General features: G+C 30.2%; 2 protein-coding genes across 14 annotated transcripts; both read right to left on the bottom strand.

Annotated features, from left to right (window-relative positions):
* Positions 1–47: 47 nt before the first annotated feature.
* On the bottom strand, positions 48–2,652 carry LOC106784876 (solute carrier family 25 member 46). 3 transcript variants are annotated; one of them, XM_014744849.1, is made up of 6 exons: positions 2,564–2,652; positions 2,002–2,204; positions 1,618–1,900; positions 1,422–1,478; positions 1,052–1,328; positions 48–973 (listed from the first exon to the last, which is right to left on the bottom strand). In XM_014744849.1, the coding sequence occupies exons 2-6, from the start codon at positions 2,165–2,167 to the stop codon at positions 554–556; spliced, it is 1,203 nt and encodes a 400-aa protein (XP_014600335.1). In that variant the 5' UTR covers positions 2,168–2,204; positions 2,564–2,652; the 3' UTR covers positions 48–553. The 3 variants fall into 3 exon arrangements, with proteins under 3 accessions (XP_014600335.1, XP_014600333.1, XP_014600332.1); XM_014744847.1 differs by lacking the exon at positions 2,564–2,652 and adding an exon at positions 2,414–2,552; XM_014744846.1 differs by lacking the exon at positions 2,564–2,652 and adding an exon at positions 2,410–2,552.
* Positions 2,653–2,944: 292 nt separating this feature from the next.
* On the bottom strand, positions 2,945–23,456 carry LOC106784835 (dmX-like protein 2). 11 transcript variants are annotated; one of them, XM_014744778.1, is made up of 41 exons: positions 22,963–23,456; positions 22,315–22,512; positions 22,064–22,217; positions 21,860–21,943; positions 21,095–21,307; positions 20,884–21,019; positions 20,602–20,799; positions 20,304–20,482; positions 20,012–20,224; positions 19,473–19,626; positions 19,025–19,386; positions 18,629–18,918; positions 18,345–18,551; positions 17,936–18,226; positions 17,705–17,851; positions 17,378–17,636; positions 17,046–17,299; positions 16,697–16,910; positions 16,253–16,615; positions 13,916–16,174; positions 13,512–13,826; positions 13,319–13,420; positions 13,077–13,259; positions 12,771–13,004; positions 12,547–12,684; positions 12,217–12,449; positions 11,952–12,133; positions 11,517–11,883; positions 11,194–11,424; positions 10,867–11,119; positions 10,581–10,785; positions 10,237–10,498; positions 10,006–10,179; positions 9,827–9,925; positions 7,870–7,956; positions 6,617–6,677; positions 6,311–6,519; positions 6,066–6,210; positions 5,783–6,000; positions 5,581–5,664; positions 2,945–5,516 (listed from the first exon to the last, which is right to left on the bottom strand). In XM_014744778.1, the coding sequence occupies exons 1-41, from the start codon at positions 23,047–23,049 to the stop codon at positions 5,400–5,402; spliced, it is 10,161 nt and encodes a 3,386-aa protein (XP_014600264.1). In that variant the 5' UTR covers positions 23,050–23,456; the 3' UTR covers positions 2,945–5,399. The 11 variants fall into 11 exon arrangements, with proteins under 11 accessions (XP_014600264.1, XP_014600263.1, XP_014600259.1 ...); XM_014744777.1 differs by having other exon boundaries at positions 12,771–13,007; positions 13,077–13,262; positions 18,333–18,551; positions 18,629–18,930; XM_014744773.1 differs by having other exon boundaries at positions 12,771–13,007; positions 13,077–13,262; positions 18,333–18,551; positions 19,473–19,662.
* Between the last annotated feature and the right edge of the window lie 32 nt (positions 23,457–23,488).

A 23,488-nucleotide genomic window follows, 5' to 3' on the forward strand; every position in this document is an offset into this window, starting at 1 on the left:
TTATATGACTTGGTATTTGTAATAAATTCAATTGAAATATACATTATGGGTTATACTCATTAGAGTGATTTATCGATGGACTACTTGAAAATAATTGAAAGTTAAATTACATAAAGATTATAATGTCTATTAAATTTATTCATTATTTTAAGTAATATTGTTCTAGAACATGGCATGCACAAATAAATCACAATGATTTCATTAATCATTAAAATGTATCAAAAACTTTGATATTTTATATTTAATCGAAGAAAATGTTTAATATGAATCAGTTTTTTTATTTTGTAAAATTTTAAACATTGTTGATTTTATATCTATAAAATTAAAACCTTAAGAAGTTTTAATATAATATATATTTCATTGTTTCTATAATGTTTTTTATATTTAATTACATATTTAATTATATAAGTACCTTATGGTTAAAAAGCACAAAATTTCATTTATATAATAATCATTATAGCAACCTAGCTAATAAATTAATTACTAAAAATATTTCTTGTATATGTGAAACAATCTATATATATATATATATATTTATAAAGGAAAAAAATATTCACATTGAATCTCTATGGTATAAAATTTCAGACCGTGTAACTTGTTTATATTTAGGCTTGGGTTTCAATTTTGTGACTAGTTCCGTTAAAATCCATTTAGTTGCACGTAATACGAAAACGTATACTCCAAATTGTAATATGAGAGCTCCAAAACCTTTATATAAACCCAGTGGACCCTCGGTGGAAATTATTGTGCGATAACAATCGGTAGCACTGCTGTATCCTGTTAATAATGGAGTAACACTTTTTCCTGTATCTAAATTATCTATAATAGTGCGTGTTCCTTGAAGATGCAAACGGTGAATAACAGTTTCTAAAGGATAAAATAATACATCTGCTGCGCACATAGAAATTGATATCGATTGTAATTCAATATCTTGAACTAATGTTTCGGATAGTAAATCACGACTATATGCTCCCTAAAAAAAACATCCATATCAATAAAAAAGACTGTTTTATATATAAATAATACAGAATCAAATTTCAAGATATTTTACCATATATTCCTGACGATGCTTATGTCTTATATGCATGATACGACTTGTAACACCCCTTACAATTAGAGTAAAAAGATATTTAGATACTCCGTAGGCTACAGTAGGCGGTAAAAGAGCATAAATGGGTATGAGTCTGCCTTTATTGCTAATTTCAACCAAACGTAAAGCACCATCTCGAAAAACATCTAAAATACCAGGACTTTCAGATGCTATTTCAGATTGTACCGTTTCCACAAGCGAAGCAGAATAAAATGGAGTTACTATGCCTAGAGATACACTGTTAGATCAGTAATAATCATATTAGTTAAATAGTATTTGAGAGAAAAATACAAAATGATATTTATTAAATATAAAAAGTAATACTTGTTACCATTTCAGAAGTAGATGCTGACCAAAAGCTTTCAAAGAACTATTGCATGTTACTTCTCTAAAAATAAATTTGTACTATTTTAACAATACTTGATCCGTTTATAATAATTGAAACGTTAATAATATATTCTTAAAGTTGGCGCGTAGTTGCAAAGAGTAATATAAAATGATTAATTTTATACAGATTATCACCTTACTTTGGCCACGGTGTAACTTTAGAAATCAGGTCTTCGATTGCTAGAGTCATGCCTCTTACTAATAAGACAGAACCGATTCCCTTCCACAAAGTATTTAAACCTTGGCTCTGATGTAATCGTACCATTAGAGGAATTAAAGAAAAGGGTACCAAGTGATACTTAGTAGATCCAGGATTGACTTGGCATTGTCGTCTTAGAACGATAAAAGGATGAATTAATAAATTCTCTGTGATTAAACCGACTAGACTGCATCCTAATACTATATATTTCTTTATGGCAACATCTAAAAGGATAAAAAATATATATTAATGTCCCAGTCTTACATAGAATAAGGAAATGTATATCGTATAAGAGAATAAAAGAAAAAAGGAAAAGAAAACTAACCATCATCATGAGGCGGGCTATCTTCTGCTAAAGGATAAGGAGTTGATATATCCAAAGGATGAATAACATCATGTCCATGATACTTTTTTCGCAAATGATCTTTGTCATCCCGGGCTTCTATCAAACGTCCTCGATAAACCTTTTCATAATTTTCCAATCCCGCCATTTTTTTGAACGGGTATTGTTAATTTTCTAATTTTTACCTATAATTGTTATTAAGTAATAACACAATAGCACAATGTCGACAGTTGATAGCTAGAGTCGACATTGGTGTCTAATGTTTATAGGTTAGAATATAGTCTAAAGTTCGATACAGTAAGATAATAACTAATTTGATCATTAATTATTATACTAAATCCACAAATTAATAATAAAATACATTTTTCTTGGTTATAATGTATACTCTACTTGCGTTCATTTTCTTCTATGATAGGCGATATATCGATTTTTATGTATTAGTTGTTTGTGCAATCAGCTTTAATTCAATCGATAGATCTCTATTATTATTAGCAATTATTTGAATACAAAACAGAAAAGACTATTAAAAACTTTTAATAATTACGTATATATATCATCACTTTCAAGTACGAATTCATACTAATTCGTTCTATAAATGTATATGTATCTATGAATATTATCTGTGAACCTATGTATCTATTTATTCGACATTGAAATACAGTTTTACATGATGTGATAAACAGTATATATTTAATATATCAAATAATCGATACTATTAAAAAAATTAATCCTTATTAATAATATATATTTTTTTTTCTATTTTAAAGTGCAATCTTTTTTCAGATATCATAACAGATATTTTTTTAAATAAAATTATGTATATATAAAAGTATATTTAAATATTATTGTTAAGAAAAACTAAGCATATCTACTTTTATCATAAAAAAATGTTTTAATTAATAGGGTAATAAAAAGGGAGAAGTAATTTAATATGAGCCGACTTTTTAATACTTACAATGTAAATACACATATTTTCAAGTACTTTCTTAGTATGACACTCGCTAATAGTCTTTATGTATAGCAATTTTATGTATAAGCAAGTCAAAACAACAGTGACAGTATATTTCTTTTTGTTATATATAACAAAAAGTATTCTGTATAATACTATAAGATTACCGAGTTAGAATTATAATCTCATGTTAAATTGCATTTATTTAGTCAGATACTGGTCAATATAATTTTTTTTTCTTATACCGACAAGCATAGTATACTATATGCAAAATCTAACTTTTAACGTGTTTATTTAGTTAACTGTAGTGAATTACATAGTTAACTTTAGTTACATAAATATAACAGTAATTGTACCATTTAGCAACAAGAGTTTGTAGCATTCGATTATTACTTGATACGTTAATTATTTAAAAATATGCCCTAAGTCAATGAATGTAAATACATTTGAAAACATTTAAAATCATTAACAAGCTACTTTTGACTTTTTCAATTATTCACATGTTGCATTACCAACATACTAATAACAATTGTTTATAGTAACTTATAATTATGTTATTTAATATATTAATATCCAACATATATGTACTTTCAAATCCTAATTAAAATCATATAACGCAATGTATGATACACGCAATAATAAATGAAGCAGGGCATTTTGAATATTTATATACTTATTCTCTTTTGACAATGGATTATTTACTTTTGTACAACGAATCATGTACAAGAAAGTTTAAGTTAATGAAATATTGGAAATTGTTTTTCCTTTTTTAACAAATAATTCATTATAATTCCTTTTACAGGAACATGTTATCATTTTTATATATTAAAGATATATTTGTATGTGTATACGTGATTATGGCCATAATATATGCTTTTTGCTTCAACGTAACAACGATAACAAATTGCAAATATTAGTGTACATTCAATAATATTTATGTATATATATATATATATTAAGATTGGAATAAATGTTTCAGTTATAATCTTACATTGGTTTAATGATTTTATTTGTATTTCTTTTAGACGCAGCTTATTGTATACGAAATTAGTTTAAATATTCAGTTATAGGAACCTGCCATATTCAGTTCCAGAGAATAAATAACATATCAATCTCAATTAACTTATTTAAATTGTTTCATTTTTCAGCCTTCAAAGACCTTTTTTTTGTTAACATTATTTCCAGTCCAAAATGTATTTGCAACTTGCATGTAGAAATTTATATTCCATCGCCATCATATCATCATCATCGTCATCGTCGTTATCAATCATCGCCATTATCATTTAATAGTTTATTTCTCTTATATGAGATGTTTTTTTTTTTACACAGATTATTTTCTACTTAATGACTACTATAACGAATATTATAATAATTTTTCACTTTATAATGTACTATAGACGAAAGACATCAACATTTGATTTTGCCTAAATAAGGAAAACAATTTAATATTTGAAAATGCGCATTCCATGTTATTATAAACAATGCTCATATGAATAATATACAGTTGATTGTATTCTTGTTAGCTATACATTTTGCGAGAAATGATTGTTTAGGTTTTGTAATTCAAAAGAATTTCTCTTTCGAATAGAACTATTTCCACAGAATTTGATATCTTACATTAAAGTATTGTGATTCGCATAGATTAGAGATTTAATCGTCAATCAATAAATTTACTTTCATATGAGAAAGGAATGATTGTTAATAATAAATTACGTTTTATCGTTATGATATATACACTTTGGCGAAAATACATTGTTTTAAAGGTATATAGCAAATTATACTGAAGATATTACAGCAAAGCTGAACTAGCTAATTTCTGAACTAACTAAAATGAAAATTTTTTTTTAATTAGATTCTAGAACCTTGGTTTTAGGCGACACTATATATGATTCCATTTGGAATACTTCGTTTATTTTTTTTATTATTATTTTTTTTCTTTTCATTTTTTATCATTTTTTTTCTTCATATGTGAACTATTTCCTATAACACATATTAATTTGTTAAAACACTGTGCCACACTATCAACATGTGTGCGTATATATATTGTAAAATTATAAATATAATATATATATATATATATATATTATACTAAGGGATTATATTTTGTATGGAACTTTCTGAAGAAATCATTTGTCAATGCTACTACAATTTCTCTAAAGATCAGACTGTTATTTTTTATACATTTAGCTGTATTTAACTGTATTTTTGATACAGTATTTCCAATTCGCTTGCATATGTTAAGTCATATAAACAGAAGTGTAATATACTGGCAATGGTATATAATTGCCTATACGCGCGCGTATGTGTGTGTGTGATGTGATAATAACATATGCAATTATCTTTAATGGTCCACTCTATTCTTCATAAAGCATAAACAATTTGTCGCGCCACTTTACTTATTTGAGAAGCACAAATTTTTACTCTATATTTTCTAATATAATGTATGAACAACGCAGTCACGCTCCGGTAACTGACGAACTTTCATTGAACCATCTGCTCCACACGAAAATAGACGCCCTGCTGAGTCGACATGTAGTTGTGTAACGCCCTGAAATACAAAAATATCAACATTGCCCTTCGTAATAAATTGTTTCAAATAATTCACGATATACCTGTCCAATGTTTTTGAAAAAACTAGATCGAGGATGTTCAGCAGGGAAAGAGTGTAGAAGACAATGGACGGTTAATCCCCATATCTATAATAACAATAACAATAACAATAATAATAATAATTATTAATTGTAATAATTATTTACATTGATTTTACTTTTACTCTTTGTAAATTAAATCAGGTATTAAATAAAATGTGTTTACTTTAATATCTCCATCTCCAGCGCCACTAACAAAAAATTCCTCGTGGGGATCTAATGCTAAACATTTGATAGCAGACTCGTGTGCTTGGAATCTATGACGTTGTTGTCTTTGTCGTACATCAAATATATTGATGTCTCCTTTTTTCCCACCACTTATCAATAACTGATGTTGCGGTGCTAATACAAGAGAACTAGCTCCTTGTTCGTGACACGTAAAACCTAATAAGTTGAATGATTGATAAAATAATATGTACACTTTAACGATCAAATTATTGTATTTATACCTTGTATTAGAGATTTATTTTGTGGCAATAGCGTATCCCAAAGTGCAACATTGCGTCCTTCCGAACCATGACCTGCAGTAGCTATCAGACTGCATGCTCCAAGAAAGACGAAATCAGCTGTTACTTTGCTATGGCACTGATAATTCTAAATAGAGAATATCATTTAAATATTAGTATAATCGAGTAATAGAGTGATCGTTTAATTATATTAATACATTTTCATGGGGGAAAAAACAAAAACTTACAAAGAATGGACGCGCTGTTCCTTCTCTGCAAGCTACTTGAAATAAACTTAAGTGCCCATCGGAGTCGGCCACTCCAAATTTGTTACCGTGTTGAGAAAAACGTACACGCGTAACTTTAGCAAATGTACCTGATGGTCTTGGCGTTGCAACAGCTGTTTGATGACCCCATTCCCACAATGAGACTGATCCATCTTGTGATCCAGTTAAGTCTACAATCAAAAATATACAGATTATTAATGAATATTTGAACTGTATATAAAGTATATAATATAATAACTTACGGTAATAAGTTTTATTAATACTTACACAGTGGTAATAGCGGATGAGACGAAATCCTTCTGATACCATCGATTTTATGCTTCAGAATCTGTTGCAATAAAACAATATAATATTAATCGAGTGTATATGTTAATTATTAACAGTACATATATTTATATCCGTAAATGAATATAACAACGCAGTAATGCTTAGCAGGTATGAATATAACAGATAGTTCCTTACTTCAAATGCAAAATATATAGCAATTATTTGTTTTATCAAATAACGCGATCTATATAGACCATGCTTGAAACTTTGTCAGATAATATATAGCAATACATAGCAGAATGTAAAGTATGATAAATTAAAAATTTCACGAACTGCTTATTTTCTTTTAACATTCTTTCAATTGAATATTTATGTGTTTTGTACCATGTATGTTTAATACATTAATATTTACTGTAATATTTGGAAAAAAAAGAAAAAGAAAAACTTGTTTTGATAATGATACTAAAGTTTAATGTATGATTGCGAAACAGATATGAATGCAGCAGCATTTTAACATGTTTACATGAAATTTATGTTGATAAAAAACATTTGTTTGTGTCGAGTTATACATATACAATGCTGCAACATGCAATGAATACACTCATTTGCAATATATGTTTAACTAGAATTCGTATACTTTATACAAAAGCCATGAATTTGTTAACATAGCTAATTTGATGAGATCTATGCTCTAAGTAAGCTCCACCAACTGAATATCACTATTGTTACAGTTGCATTTTGAAGATGAAATATATTTTGTACATACTGTGAGACCAAGAATAAATGAATAATAATGAATGTCCTATAGATAACTAGAATTTGTTAAATTTACGACATCAATTACTATACATGTTTCTAAAATCATGCCTTAGAAGGATATTACAATTATCACTTATTGTTAATCAATTTCAAGATTGTGCTCAACGTCTAATCTGTGATATTCACAAAACATAAATGATCCAATTTGAATGTAACCATGCCTTACCATTGAACTATGAAAAATTCAATGTGAAATTTCTTTTATATATCTGGTTTGTAATATCAATGATTTAATATAAATATTATTTGAAATTTAATAACACTATAAGGAATTACTTTTGATTATGACAGTGGTATATATATAATATATGTATATATATTTATAGATGTTATTTTGAGATGTTACAAGCCAGAGCAGGCTGCATTAGCAGGCAAGAAATTGAACATGAAACTGGCACTAGGACAGGCTAGGGTCTGTTTGATCGTTATCTCACCGGCTGCAACAAGTGTTTGCTCCTATCAGCAACAAACTGACAGAAACGCAGGTCGTGGGAGCCAGGAAAAGCAGGCATCCCCTTCATCTGAGCGAACGAATGAGCCACCAGGTCAGTGACGCAGACCAAGTTAGATGTTAGGCAAGCATTGAACAAGCAACATTGTCTCTGTCACCACTTGTGCTACCCCGACCCAATATGTCACATTCATGGCTCCCAAGGCTTGACTCGTCATTTTATTTTTTCATATTGGGATATTTTCAGATAAGAAGTAAAGAAGAAGAAGAAGAAAAAAAAATTGAAAAAAGAAATAGTAGTAAAATATCATTTGATAGTTTCAATATATACAAGATAATGTGCCTAACTTGATCGCCTAAAATATCTCCTTCGTTTACAATCGTATTAAAAAATTACAAAGGAAAAAGTTGCACTATTGCGATTAAATTTTTGTTAATATTTCGTTAATTAATAACTTAACAAACAATGTTTAATGCTTTTTTTTTACATGAAAATTGATGCTCTTTCAAACTGTTGCAAAAAAGTAGGTTATGCCATCTCGTAAAAAAATGGATCTGGAAAAAAAATTATTTTAACCACTAGAGTCTTTCTTCCTCCCTGCAATAGTGCAACTTTTTCCTTTGAAGTTTTTTAATGTGATTGTAAACAAAGAAAATATTTATGTAATCAAGTCAAGTGCTTCACCTTATATATGCCATTTGTTTTGATTCAAATATTACATTTTTGTAGCAAAACTTAAATAGATATCTTTTAAAACGAGCAAGCCTTGCATATAGCCGTGCCCTAATTGATTAGGCACTGTGCAACTTAATTCTTGACATTCCATGCAATGGATAAAAGTAACTTCTATGTTTCAGATTTTTCATATTTTTGACTCCATAATATTTAAATAATTGAAACAAAAAAATAATACTTCAATACATGATCATGTAAAGTCAAAGTTATAATGTTACTCAATAAAAAATAATAATAGTATCACTTGTGTGCTAAAATATTAGTGGTACAAAAAATTCAATTGCAAATGTGTACGTCGCATAATAATAAAAGATAAACAAATAAGAAATAAAGCCACTAAGTGCACACTACATGAAATTTATATTTACTTTATCAATATTCTTGTACAATGTAAATTACTTAAGAGAAACTGCTTAATTTGTATTATTTTATAAATACAAAAGGATAACCTGAATTAATAATGTTTTGCATGAAAAATGGAATATTTGCATATATTTAAAAATAAATATTTAGCAATCTTGATAATTTCAATTTGATCAAAATATAATTATATTATTATTATGTTTACTACTATTTCTCTCCTTCATTTAATTATTGGCTGCTGATTTATAATTTAACTGTATCCACCATTATATTCTGTTTTAAATATAAATTCACCTCTTTGAAGTTATTTTAAGAATTATGGTGCCAGTAAAAATTAGACTTATTTATTATACGGGGATACAAACATTAATTGATTTATATACATTAACACAGATGCAAAGGAGCACAACATTTTTCGATCGATTGATATTCAGTTATGGTTATCTTTAAATTGATATATTTCATATTTTTAATATTATATTATAAATGCCGTTTCTCTTAACCATAAAATCATATACATATTGAAATATTTGAAAAAATAATAATAATCAGGAAAAGATATTAAAATTTTGGACAATATAATAGACAACAATGCAAACGGATTAGAAAATGTTAAACGAATAGGCAATAAATGTTATAAACACTAGGAAAATAAAGGAAAGAAAAACTTTAGTGTCCTGTACACAACACAGAATATAATAATAATATTAATTATAATGTAAAAAAAAAAACAAACAAACAAATAAATAAATAAAATAATACAAAGATGATTATTTGAAAACATAGAAATCAGATTACTGTGACAACATATAGAATTTATACGATATAAATTTCAACTCACCACACTAGCACCTCTGCCACTCTGGCTCGCTATACCTGACTGAGGTTGAGGACTATTCGATTGTGGACTTTGTGCAAGTAATGGACGATCGGCTGCTGTCTGTAAATAATCAAGTTGAGTATCAAATATGTTTATTTCATCCTTAGATAATAAATAAAAATTTTTTATTAGATTTATACCTGTATAACTAAGAAACTAGTTGGTTGCACAGGCTCAGCATCCGGTTGTTTACTTAAATTAATTATATCGAATTCGCATTCATCTTCTAGCCAAGATGGAAGTTCTAAGAGCAAGGATATATTCATTTCCTGAACCTCACGTGGAGTTGCTAAAGCCATTAATCCTCCATTCACCTATTCAGATAAATAACATCATTATGTTGTCGTTGTAATACATACATCGAAACAAACCTGATTCAGGCAGAATGCACTAATGCTATCTTGTTCTTTGTGAATAATTCTGACAGGCTCAGATACACTTGTCGTACCACTGTCGCTTCCTTTATCCTCTCCTCGATTTAAATTATCTATAGCTATTTGATTGCTATCGAGTATAGATGACAATGATCTTCTTTTTCCAAAGACTGCTCTTATGAATATATCTTGAACCAATTCTTGTCTAACTAAATAGCACCATAAACGATTTGCAGGAGCTGCGGATGCCATGCGGGTACTAATTCAATGAACGGATTATTAATTTTAAACAGATAGGTCATTTATTAATAGAATGTATTTTTAAATTTAATTGTACTCACTTAAAAGGCGTGTTTCCTTTTTCTAATAATGCACGATATTTATGAATAGCTGGCTTTCCAGGAGTGGGTGCTGGATCTGGTGTACAACCTGGTATATAATTTATAGGAGCTGGTCCTTTTGATTCTAATTCTTCTCGTAAGGTTTCTTGCCATTGTGCTACGATACCTAATGTACCATGAATTAATGGGCTACTTACCGGTAATTCTGTAACAGAAATATTAATTATATATTTTTTTTTATAATAAACCGATTAAATCACAATATAAATATATAGAATAAAATTACCTTGCATTTCTATGCCAGCAACATTTAAGAAATCCTGCAATTGTTTTTGTAATATTTTAACAATTGCCAATCTCATGATGCACCAACTATGTGAGTTTGGATTAGAATGTTCTATGTTGTCCTTTGGTTTATTCTTTGGTTTCGAATTTGTATCAAACACGTCTTCCTCATCTTCGGAAGAATCTAAGTCTGATACAGCAGAATCTGACGAATCGTAGTCAATTTCATCCGCATACTCGCTTTCTATACGAGGCTGATGAAATACAATTGATAAATAATTTGTATTTAAAGTATATATATTTGTCATAGAATAAGTAAATATGTTACCTTCATCAGAAAATACGAAACCATGCTCATCTGAGGTGAAACGAATTGTTCTCTGTAAGTTGGTTTGTCCTCTTTCATATTTGGTTGTTGTCCTGTGAATTGTCCTAACAATTTCATATTCAATTTCATACGCTGTTTAGTCAATGATGTCATGGTATTCCACATAGCACTAGTAGTACTTTGAATTTCATTCGAAATCTCTGCTTTTTCAATAGTATTTGTATTAACACTCTGTAATATTTATACAGATGATTAAAATTTACATAGATTGAAAGAGAACCATGGTATATCAAGATATATTATTAAAATATATATATATTAACCTGACTAGTCGTGCTTGCTACTCGCAATAATTTTTTAACACCACCTCCGAAAAGACAAGACCAGGTACAATTGTCAAAACGTTGGCCAACAAGTCTATATAAGATATGGCTATCACAGCTTGATAAAGCGTAAACAAATAAGCTCATATAAGTTGCTACAAAAGTTTCACAAAGAAGGATATTTAATTTAGGTGTATCTTCATCTTTTTCGCGTGCCAATAATGCACGTAGATTTGTTACGCCTGGCCATTTAGAAGGTGAGGTAGTTATGCATACTCCATCGTCCGTTGAATATCGTCGATGATAACGATTAGAAGCAACTAAATGTCCACCAGAAAATGTTTCTATTTCTGCCACTGCCGGGAAGCTGAACAAATTGTCAAATATTATACGAATATTTATTTCTGTATACCTATTTAATAAAAATCATTTTACCTATCTGGTTGATGATGTTTCATAACAAAAGTATCAGAATCACATAAAGATTGATAAATACAAGCACTAAGAGCAACTGCTAAATCTCTCATTATAAATACTTCACGGCAATATGTATTTCTATTAGGCATTGGAGGATTTCGTAATTCTACTAATGTTTGTAACATATCGTGTGCCAAAGACTAAACATGAAAAATAAAGTTATTACCACTTTGCTATCACTTTCTTAATATCGAGTGTATTATTGTAGTTCTTGTGTACGAACCTGTAAATGTCTAACAGGATCAGCTACCACTGTTTTATTGCAAGCAACACTTGCACTTAACAAAGGAAGAGTAGTAGGGAAAGGAAGTGGACTAAGTAATTGCTGTTGAGTTTTCTCTTGTTGTAATTCTTGTAATAGAAGTACTAATTCCATTCTCACGGATGCTAAGCCTCCACCAGATGCTCCGTGAAGAGAACAATATGACAATAATGTTCTTAACAAAGTTTCATTGGCTACAAAATATAATCAAGTATTATTTTTCCACACACACACATAATTTCTTAAATATTTGAATTTTTATATTTGATACGATTTAATTATGTTGTATACCTTTCAACCATTTCTTTCTTTTAGCAGCTCTTTGTACTTTAGCTTCAAAATCTAACTTTTCGGCAACTAATATTTCATGTAATGTTGGTTGTTCTCCAGCCCTACATGGAGGTACTTCATCAACCATTCCACCTTCGTCTAAAATTCATTTCATAATAAAGCATATATAGAAATTTGTTTTCTCTTATTTTGATATGGCAATAAAATTTTTTTTATATAATTACATTCTGCAGCATTGTTTACATCACCATCCGTATTGACGCTATAATTACAAAGCTGTCTTAATGCATCTACTTCTCGTTCCAACCACACATACAATTGATAACGAAGTTGTCCTCCGTCTACTTCAAAACCAGTAGCTAACGTTGACAACTCTTCCATCAGAATTTTTAAACAAGCAACAAACTTTAATTGTTGTGCCATAATGTCCAACTGTCCGGGAGATTTAGCAAGTTCCTCTGCTAAAATGTTGAATATTTTAATTTACTAATTAAAAAATAATGAGGAAAAAAAAAAGAAAATATCTATACCTTCTTTCACTAATTTATTAACAGCATCATTTTGATTTGCACCCACTTTCATGCTTAATGGTGGACTATCATCATTTTCGTTATCGGCATTATCGTCGTCCCAATTTAACACTAATTCTTCATTTTCTCGCATAATAGGTTGCGACCAATCGGTAGTTCCCCAATCAAGAGAAGCTGATGATTCTACTAAAAAATTTGCAATTTTAATTTTTTGTTATTATAAATTTATAGTTAATTTATACCTTGAACATCAGAAGTTGGTTTAGCTTCTCCGCTCCAAGCAATAATTCCTGTATCTATCTGTGCATCTTGTGTTCTGGATTTGGTTGGACTATTCAAAAGACCTAAATAACAAACATTATTTATAGAATTTTTCATTTACTTTTTTAAATAATATTATTTATCCAACAAATATTTTATAAAAAGAAAACTTACTGGGTGAATTTTCACAATTAGTATCCATGACTTTACTAGGTAATTTAGACAAAACTTCAAGAGCAAGAGCAGGACAGCCTGCTTTGAAATGAGCGTGAGCAGTAGTGAAATATAATTGTCTTTCTAAGGGTGTAATACTGTCTTCTAACGTTAGATGTTTATCTGGTTGGGTCTTCACATCTGTACCATAACTAAATCCTGAAATAACTACTGAATGACCTTTCTTTTTATCTTGTGCAGTAGAAGCAATATACTGTCTAATTAATAGCGGATGTGTACGTAAGTACACATAAAAATTGAAGACATTTGGATTTGCTGTAAATATGAAAAAAAAAAACAAATAACTATGTTATATGCAGAGTATTGTTTAATAATTATTAATAATAAGTAGATAGAAAAATTACCAGTAGCACCCTCAGGTTTTTCAGACTCATCATTATATTGTGGATGCATAGTACCAACATTAGTTAAAAGCAATGTATTCAGAGATCCCGAATGATCTTTAAGTATCCATAGTGCCATACTTCGTAGAAAAGGATCAGGATGACATTTATTCATATCTTGATTTTGACCTTCCTTATCGCAACCTAAAATTTCCTCATAAAGCAAACTTCTCATATGTGCGGACGTAGTGTCATCTTCGTAAAGTCTTGCAATAACCATTGCAAGCTGAATATCATTCAATTTGTCTAAGCATACATCAATGGCATCTTTCAATGCACCTGCCAATAAGAAAAATGCAGCAGCATGTTCAAATCTTTGCTTTCCAAGTAGGGCAAATGCATTTTTCAATGCTGCCTTTCTCCATCTGTTTTCTGCAAAATTATTTGCAAAGAATGAGGTCATTCTGTCATCTTTTTTATTTCTAAACAATCCCCATACTAAATTCTTTTTCTTCATAGCTAAATAATAAATAGCAGCATCCAAAGGATCTTGATTTTGTTGAAATGCAGCTTTGGCGATCTTTTCGATACATCGTTTTAACACAATATTACTTCTAATCCACCAACCAACACCAAGCTCTTTTAATACAGACCACTTGGGTTGTCCCTTTGCAAAGGATGGTATTAATCCTAGCAATTCATCTTCAGACTCAGAATGAAAAGCCCATACAAGGTTGTTAGAGGAAATACCTTGCTTCTGGAATTGTGCTCTTTGTGCCAATGGAAGACAACGTATTAAATAATTATAATGTTTCATAGCTAAAAGAAATCTGAGCCCACAGTCATCCAATGAATCCATAGAAACTGCTTCCCCGTCGGGTATACCTGTTAAATTTTCTTTTGCAATAGCACTCTTAGCTGCATCTATGGCAAAACGTTCTGCGAAGTCAACGTTACAGGTTGACACGGTATCAGCTAATGCAAGAAGATGCATTTGGTCAAGACTAGATAGACCAGGTAAATGAGTATGTGTTAAAAGACGCGACAACATTCTACCCTGTCTGGGACCGAAATGAGATATTCCTTGCCTTTCTGGTACCGAAGCTCGTCTGTCCTTTTGACGAGTACAATCATAATCTTCCTCTAACAAATCATCCAACGAATCACCTTCTTCCAAGTTACTATCAAATAATTCGTTATAATCTTGTTTATCTTCGTTTTGTTGATGCATAGCATTTGTTTCTTTATCTGCTATTAAAAGAGTCCAAAGAGGTAACGGTGATATAGAAGTTATTTCGGCATAATCCAAAGTTAGCTCTTCTGGTATTTGCGTTGTTGAACCTCTTGGTTCGAGGGGCGAAGTTGTACCAACATAACTGACTGACATTGTCCTTGACCTAGACCACCCACCTCTTTGCTTAACCAGATTTTCATCATCAACTCTCAAAGAACACGAACTTCCTATACATCTAACTAAATGCGATAGAATAGCTTTGACCCATCGAATTTTGCCAGAATTTAATAATTCCATTAACTGTTTAGGATGATACTGCGGTAATACAGGACAAGCTATTCTTGATGCTTCAAAAAGACCATAATCAGGCATGTAATCGAAACTAACATTCTCATTTTGCATTCCACGTTTTTTCTTAGCATCGAGCATCGTTAAATTAATACTGCTAACGCGCGATAAATGTGGCATAGATGATACATTAGCCAATCTTCGTTGCGACGTTTCTTGAGCTAAAGTTCTTAAATCTTCGTCTCTTAAATTTCTACTCGCCTGAAATTCATCCGATTCCTGATGTTGTAAATTAGAATGGAAGCAATCTTTCTTTGGATTTGGTTTCCATTGTGAATAAACGTGCATTTCTGAATCCATACCAACAACTAAAATTCCATCTCTCACCCAGGATATTTGCATAGGTAAAGGTGGCAATCCATCGGCTGTAGTTAATTCGATCTTCCTTAATTTCATCCATCGAATTTCATCTACAAACTGTGGTTGCGCTAATGATGAAGTTTTTCTTAATATCGGTCTGTTACTGCTTTGAGATTCTTTCATTGCTTTCATATTCGCTTGTGCGAGATCAGAACAAACTGGTGTAAATAACATTATTTTGGATCCAACGCCAACTGTTAATATATGCGAACCATCCTCCTTGGATACCCAATCTAGTTGAACCAAGTGCTTTTGTGTCAATGGACAAGTGTTACCATTTTCTATGATTGATTTTCTCAAAGACTGAAGAGTACTAAATGATGGAACTGCCAACAAACCTTGAATAGATACGATATGATTTTTATATGAAAAATATTTTTCAATTATAAAATTATCCATTATTTAATGTATATTACCAGCATTAGATTTAGTACTTTCTCCATTTTCACCATTCCTTGTTGATCGTATATCTTCGTGGCTAAGAGTCTGTAAAACTTGCGTAAGCCTTTGCTTCTTTTGTAAGAATCTACTATCATACAAATAGCTAAGATCTAAATGTTGATCTACTGGTATTCGAGGTAAATGAATATTCTTCAAATGAATTGTGTCCTCTAGAATCCATTCACTGCCACCTGTACTTTCACATTCATATATTGCAACACAAAGATTAACATATCTTGAATCAGGATCACTTTTTGTGGGCCGTGTAAATGATTTGCCGTATTTATATGCGCAAGCAATGCGACCGCTATAAGCTGCGCTAATGTTTAATGGTTGACCTAGAAAATAATATTAGAAAATATGACATCTTTTCTTAACTAAAATATTATTCTAACAATTTTTTTTTATTATGAATGTACCTGTAATATCAATTGTAGATTCTTGATCTTTCCTGAACATTTCCCATTCGCACCATTCATAATCAAGCTTGTCCGGTAAAGTTTTTGTAACTTTACATTTCCAAAAGCGTATAGTACTATCGCTGCACGCCGTTACAATGATGTATGGTGCAAAACAAGCAGGATATATTGATGAACTACTTAAGTGTCCTGCTGCTGGAGCTGCATGTATTACCTATTTATAAAGAAAAATATAATAAACAATTGTTTATTATCTATATATATACATCTATTGGATAAAAAATTGTTTATTATCTATATATATATATATATACATCTATTGGATAAAATTATCAATAAGAATAAAAACCTCGACTCCGTCCGGTAATGGTAATTCTTGAGTGCAAACTTTGGTAGTTGTAATAAGAACGTGACTATTATGTCGATGATGAAGAAAAGCCGTATCGAATTCAGCTTGACTTTCGCGTCTACTTCTATATCCATTTTGGCTTGGTCTACGAGATCTTTTACCTTCTTGATGACTAGATCTACCAGGTGTACCTTCCTCATCTTCATCTTGTACTAAATGAGAATCCGGGACATACATCATTGATCCCGATAATCCTGAATGTAGAAAGAGAATTAAAAATTGTAAATAAGATACTGTTATCATATATTTAGCAATAAATGTGTAGTATGTACCTGTTGTCTCAGGCTGTGATGCAATAACCAAACGCCACATGTGTACTGTTGTTCCTTGTTGAGTTCTTTCTAATACAACAATGTAAAATGGTTCTTCAAAAATTGCAGATTGTTGAAGATCCACCATAGCATCTAATGTTGATTCCATAAGACCTAAATCATTAGTTGAGGCATCTACTCCGAATTGCTTTTCATCGCTTCTTTCACCAGTAATTAATTGTTCTTGGAATACATGAAGGAATTGAGTATTTTGCCAATCCTAGAATTGTAAATATTATAATTATACATTTCTATAAATATATGTTTATTGTAATAAACAAAACCAACATGAGTAGCATCATCAATAGCATCTAGCTGTATTATACATCCTGGTCTAGCTGTTGATTGTTGAGAAACTATCTTTATTCTATCATGTATAGAATGTCTAATACCATCATCGGATGATATATCTGTAGAAAGACTGGCCAATGAATCCTGAACAAAAATAATAATTAAGGATAATTTAACGCTATATTATATCAATTGTTAATATTAAAATAATTAGAAGATATAACAAACCATCATTCGGCTCCTTCTTTCACTGATAGATACTTCCGCCAACAAAGTTCTAGCATCGATGACAGCTTGATAAACTCTAAGACATTCTCCATCACTGGCAACAAAACAAGCACTAGGAGAATTAGATAGATTGCCTAATGTTGTGCTTGGTAATAATGTTGGAATCCAGGCAACATTACTAAATGCAGAAATTTCTGGAGAATTAATTCGCGCTAATTCAGAAACCCCACCACTTTTAGACAAAGGTCCTACTGCATCCACTCGCCAAAGAATTAATTCACTGCAGAAACCCTGAAATATACAAGTGTATTATTGTTAACAAAAATATATATATATATATATATATATATATATATATATATATATATGTTATTGAAAATAAAAAGAAGAAAATTACATTTATACATACAGCCGATGACATGTCTTTTGATTTAATTATATCCTGTTTATGATCTGCATCTTCTGAAGTATCCGAATTTTGAGTACAAGTGTTAGAAAACTCGGGTATATTATGGTGTGAAGTTGTTACCAACAATGGTAGAACAGGATGACAAGTAATATCATTTACTCTAAAACGATGTCCAGAAGCTCTACATGCGTGGCCTATGCTTAGCACCTAATATAAAAAACATTGTGTTAAAAATATATTTCATTTTCATGAGTGGGAAACAAATAAAATGACAAAAAACTTACCTGAGAGAATTTGGTTTTATCAGCGAATGTTAGCTGCCAAAGATTTAACGTTCCATTGGAGTGCTTTGACACCATTGATACCATTGGGCTAGGATGAGTTAACAAATCATTAACAGCTTCTTGATTCTTTCCACTTTCTGCATTGTTAACACCTGTGGAAGTTGTTTTATTTTGACTTTGATCAATATTTTGGACACTATTCAGTAATTCTTGTCCTGCTCTTGAAGTTAATGTCGATTGCTCCTCGTCTTGTTCGATAAGGCTTGGTAATGGAGTCGTTACTTCAGCAGCTTTAAAAAATTCTTAATGATTTATAAAATAGATAAGGTACTACAAAATGTAAATATTTTATATCCCTAATGATATTGGGATGACTTTTATTATTCGAGAACTTACGATCTGTAGATTTAGTTGAAGATTTAGCAACTTCTCGAATGTTCAATAAAGGTCCTCCAGTATTATGAGAATACATGGATACATTGTGGCTCATAGTAGATGCATCGCCAAGAGGAAATGCATTTGGTATACGCGTTGAAAATGAAATCTGTGCTTGTCTAAATGAACCAGGATGATATTCATCTAACCATTCAATATGCCATATCAAAAAGCTTCCATCTATAGGATGAATTGAAAAAAGCAAATCTGGATTATGATGCCAATCTCTTAATAATGTTTCTATTTTTGTATCCAACGAATCTGGTGCATGATTCATCGAAGATGTTGCATCTGTTGCAATAGAATTTATAGATGTAGTGTTGCTGTAATATAAATTATTAGATTAATCCAACAAATTATTAATAAAATGTGATAATATTGTATGACGTAGAAAATCATAGTGTCATACCTAAGACTTTGATGAGAATGTGCACTATGAGCCAAACTATGATGAGAGGAAGTAGTATGAGTAGTATGATGTTCATCGCTACTGTGATCTTCTTGACTTGCAGTTCGTCCACCAACCCCTTGCTTCTGTGCATTTTGCGATCGATTCCCTTTCTCTGCGTGAAGCATACCATAACAGGATAAGATGCTTCCTAATAAAGACATTCACTAACGAAGAACTATATTTCATGCATTGTGAGGTCTTGTTATATATTCATTTTATTAATATATATATATATTTATTAAGTGTAGAAATTAATTAGGTGCTTTTTAAAAATAAATTTTGTATTTATTCAAGGCACCGAATTAATTTCTACACCTAATATATATGTATATTTGATATATTTCTAAAATTGAAGTTATTATGTTATACATTACAGAGATAATAAATTAATTACGACAAGAACAGTGATAAAACATTAAAAAATGATTAAGATAACATGCGATGAATTGAAAATGATAACAGAGTAAAGACAAATATATAGAAGTTATATAATTTACTCAATGCATATTCATCCTCCAAATCGTGATCTACATGATCAACTTCTTGTTGTTGTAATCCCTCTTCCTTTTCTACTACTTTTCGTGTAAGCTCTTGTAAAATACTTTCAGCCTGCATGGTAAAATGCATTTCTTTGTTATTAAGCCAATGTAAAATAAAATTTGGTTCTCTTTCGGGATCCCCAGTTATTAAACTTGGTACTAACGGAATATCTGTAAGATAAATATATATTAAAAATTATATCGCAGTAATATTATCTACATGTTTGAAATATTTAATATATTACAATACCAGTCTCTGCATTAATGCTTGCTGCTAAGTGAAAGTGCATCCCTGGATAATGGCCAGAACTTTGATAATTATTATGAAAATCATGCACAGAATATGTTGAAGGTAAAGTTGGCAAGGTAGGTGCCGCATGACCTGCTTGATGTTGTTGTTTCGCATGGCGACGAATATGAAAACATGTTCTAAAGAAAACGACAATAATATAAAACAACTTGTGTAGAAAATATTTTTTAATCGTGTGTGACTTGTATGAAATTTATAAACATTATATTATTAAAATATTAAAATATGTTCAACATACTTCATATGCTTCAGTCGTTGCATAAATCTATGTTTATGCATATTATGATGGCGATGTTTTCCATGATGTCCATGTCTATCAGAACCTTCGAATTGACTCATATTAGCCAAACCTTCTATTTCAGGTGGTATAGTTTCTGTCCACACTCGACAAATATTATCCCGACATGAAGTTACCAACATGTTAGATACCGAACCTCTGATTGTTAAAAAATAATTTGTATTAAAATTCTAAACATTAGATTTTAATTAAATTTGATTTTTCTCCATATGGTATACGTACTTGGGCATATATTTGCTTGTTTTTCTCCACGATAAGTGAGTTACAGCACGTGGATGTGCTACGTAGACAAAGCTATAACTATCGCTTGATAATGATTGACTAAAATTTGATTGATCTATGCTTCGCAATGGAAAAACTAAATATGAACAAATAAATATAGAATTATATGACATATTCATTTGAGTATTTCATATACAAATAAAATACTGACTTTGTTTATTTTCAAACCAGATTTTGACTAATCTGTCATTCATGCCTGTTGTTGCGAACAAAGTTCCATCCGGACTAAATCTCATAAGATGAACTGGTGTAGCTGTACGACATTTCCATACACAATTCCATGCACCAGGATCATTAGCGTTATTGGAATCCCCAGGTCCAGGACTTTCAGCTTCACCTCCAATGGAAAATGTCACTGCTCCGGCTACAAAAAAATATGCATGTGTATAAGTTTGCATAAATTTTTTATGTAGTTCTATTACTAAGTTATATTTAATAAAATAAAAAATATATGTAAACATATCGTCCTTTACATACTCGATATATATTTTAGGGATACAACATATAGCATATAAAGCATTAACTTGCTAATATAATATGTTTAAGCTTACATTCATGCTTGATTATTATGGCTCATAATGCTAAATAATATCAAATTATTGCTGCTTTGAACTCTTATTAAATTAATTTAGCTGAATTTTATATTATATAAAATTATTAGGAAAAATTCAAATTATAATATCGACTAGCATAAGTGATAGTTCTATATATTAACTAATATATAAATATTTATTTAAATAAAAAAGAAGAAAATCTCATTTAAATAAAATAATCGAATTTGGTAATATATATTCAAAAATTAATAATAAATAATAATTTAATAATAAAAATATATATATATTTAAAGCTTTATAGTAATGCAATATTTCCACATGCAAAACATACTAATGTTCATTCTCAAAACGAATGAACTCACGATCTTGGGAAGAGTGTGTGGTAATATTTTGATCATTTCCACTCGTAGCATTTTCTTCTGACTGTAACGTTTTTGCCTTCGCAGCTGTGTATAATATTGTTAAATCAATAAATACAAATAGAGAGTTGTCTTATTACAAGAGTCCAAATACAAATACATTTTCTTTCTTAATCTTATCAGCGCATATATATATGTTAAACTTACTATGCTCTTCTTGGAATGGCGTAATATTTTGATGCCATAATTGTAAAAGTTCGCCACCTGTTAATAGCCTCGTTCCTTCTAAATTCCATGACAGAGAACTGATATTAGACTCTGTTTGTAAGCTGCCTGTTTGAACCCAACGATATTCCAATTGCTAAAATAAAATGATAGGTAAAAGATTCGATAAACTTACATTATATTCTTGGTCTTATAATAAAAATTAAGTATCATAAAAAACATATAATACGTACATGTGAACAAGTACTATGTATGAGCGGTGTCGGTTCAAATATACAGACTTGATTTTCATAAGCTGCAGCAATCTTTCCTGTATCCGTACTACAATCCAAACAACTAATCCTGATATAGTTGTGTACAGCTCCTGGTATAATTTGAACACGCTCAAAATTGTTAGCCAAAATGACAATGTTGCAACCAGCGGCATAAGCCTAAATTTAATACCAAATATTATATTAATTGCATATGCAAGAATAAATATTTATTATATCAAAATGTATATATAATATGTATATAAATTTATTATATGAAATATTGAAAAATGTTTGATAATATGTGGAAATAAAAAAAAGTGTATTAGAAAAAAATATAAAATGCATATTTATAGATAAAGAGATCCAGTTGTTATAATGTTGCAACATTATACAATATCGAATAAATGATTTTAGCGAAGGCATAGAGGAAATGTATGCACAACAAAAGTGTCTTTTAATCAGCTGACATTCGTTTTCTTTAAGTCAAATTTATTTTTCTTTAATTGGTATCACGACATAAGATCGTTATCATGATTAAGATGATATCATAAAATACGTGTACAATATATACATATATGGTTCCACTGAGAAAAAATGAATCTAAAGGAAATAAAGTAATAAACTCACGGTAAAAGATATTCCTTCGACAGAACCGACAGCGTAACAGCGGTCGCCTGCATTGCAGGCTCCGCTTAATATTTGATGACAATTCATTATGCGATCGTATTACTGCGATCAGATCATTTTTAATAACGATTTTAATTTCCAACCAATATAAGTATCACGCACGACTTAATCAGCTACCAACTCCTCTCGCAATCCCGAAGGGACACGTAAAATTGACGTGACACAGTAATCCAGCCGCGAAGGTGCGGCCATCTTTAAATGGATTTCTATCACTATATTTCTTCCTTCCTTTATCTAATGAATCTGATCATAAAAAAGTACAATCTCTAGATGCAACACCTACGTAATAATGTAAGATAAAATCTCTGCACTAACACTTATTATCTTTTTATATATCCTTCATCTATTGAACTATAATATAATAAATATATAGCTATAAAAGATGCAAGTGGGTTCGAACTAGCAGCTCATGCGATTGGTTCTCGCTTTGTAGTTCGACTAATCAGGTTCTAACAGTCTACAGCAC

This window comes from Polistes canadensis, unplaced genomic scaffold, assembly GCF_001313835.1.
Source record: "Polistes canadensis isolate GaletaPanama2010 unplaced genomic scaffold, ASM131383v1 scaffold_41, whole genome shotgun sequence".
Taxonomy (NCBI): domain Eukaryota; kingdom Metazoa; phylum Arthropoda; class Insecta; order Hymenoptera; family Vespidae; genus Polistes; species Polistes canadensis.

Excerpts from the sequence above, each read along its gene's own strand:
- LOC106784835 (XM_014744770.1), bottom strand. The coding sequence starts at position 23,049 with ATGAATTGTCATCAAATATTAAGCGGAGCCTGCAATGCAGGCGACCGC. Across the intron at positions 21,308-21,859 it reads CACACACTCTTCCCAAGATC|CCGGAGCAGTGACATTTTCC; the intron begins GTGAGTTCATTC and ends ATTTTTTTGTAG. Across the intron at positions 16,616-16,696 it reads ATCTACAATTGATATTACAG|GTCAACCATTAAACATTAGC; the intron begins GTACATTCATAA and ends ATTATTTTCTAG.
- LOC106784876 (XM_014744849.1), bottom strand. The coding sequence starts at position 2,167 with ATGGCGGGATTGGAAAATTATGAAAAGGTTTATCGAGGACGTTTGATA. Across the intron at positions 1,479-1,617 it reads AAAGTTACACCGTGGCCAAA|AGAAGTAACATGCAATAGTT; the intron begins GTAAGGTGATAA and ends ATTTATTTTTAG. Across the intron at positions 974-1,051 it reads AGCATCGTCAGGAATATATG|GGAGCATATAGTCGTGATTT; the intron begins GTAAAATATCTT and ends TGTTTTTTTTAG.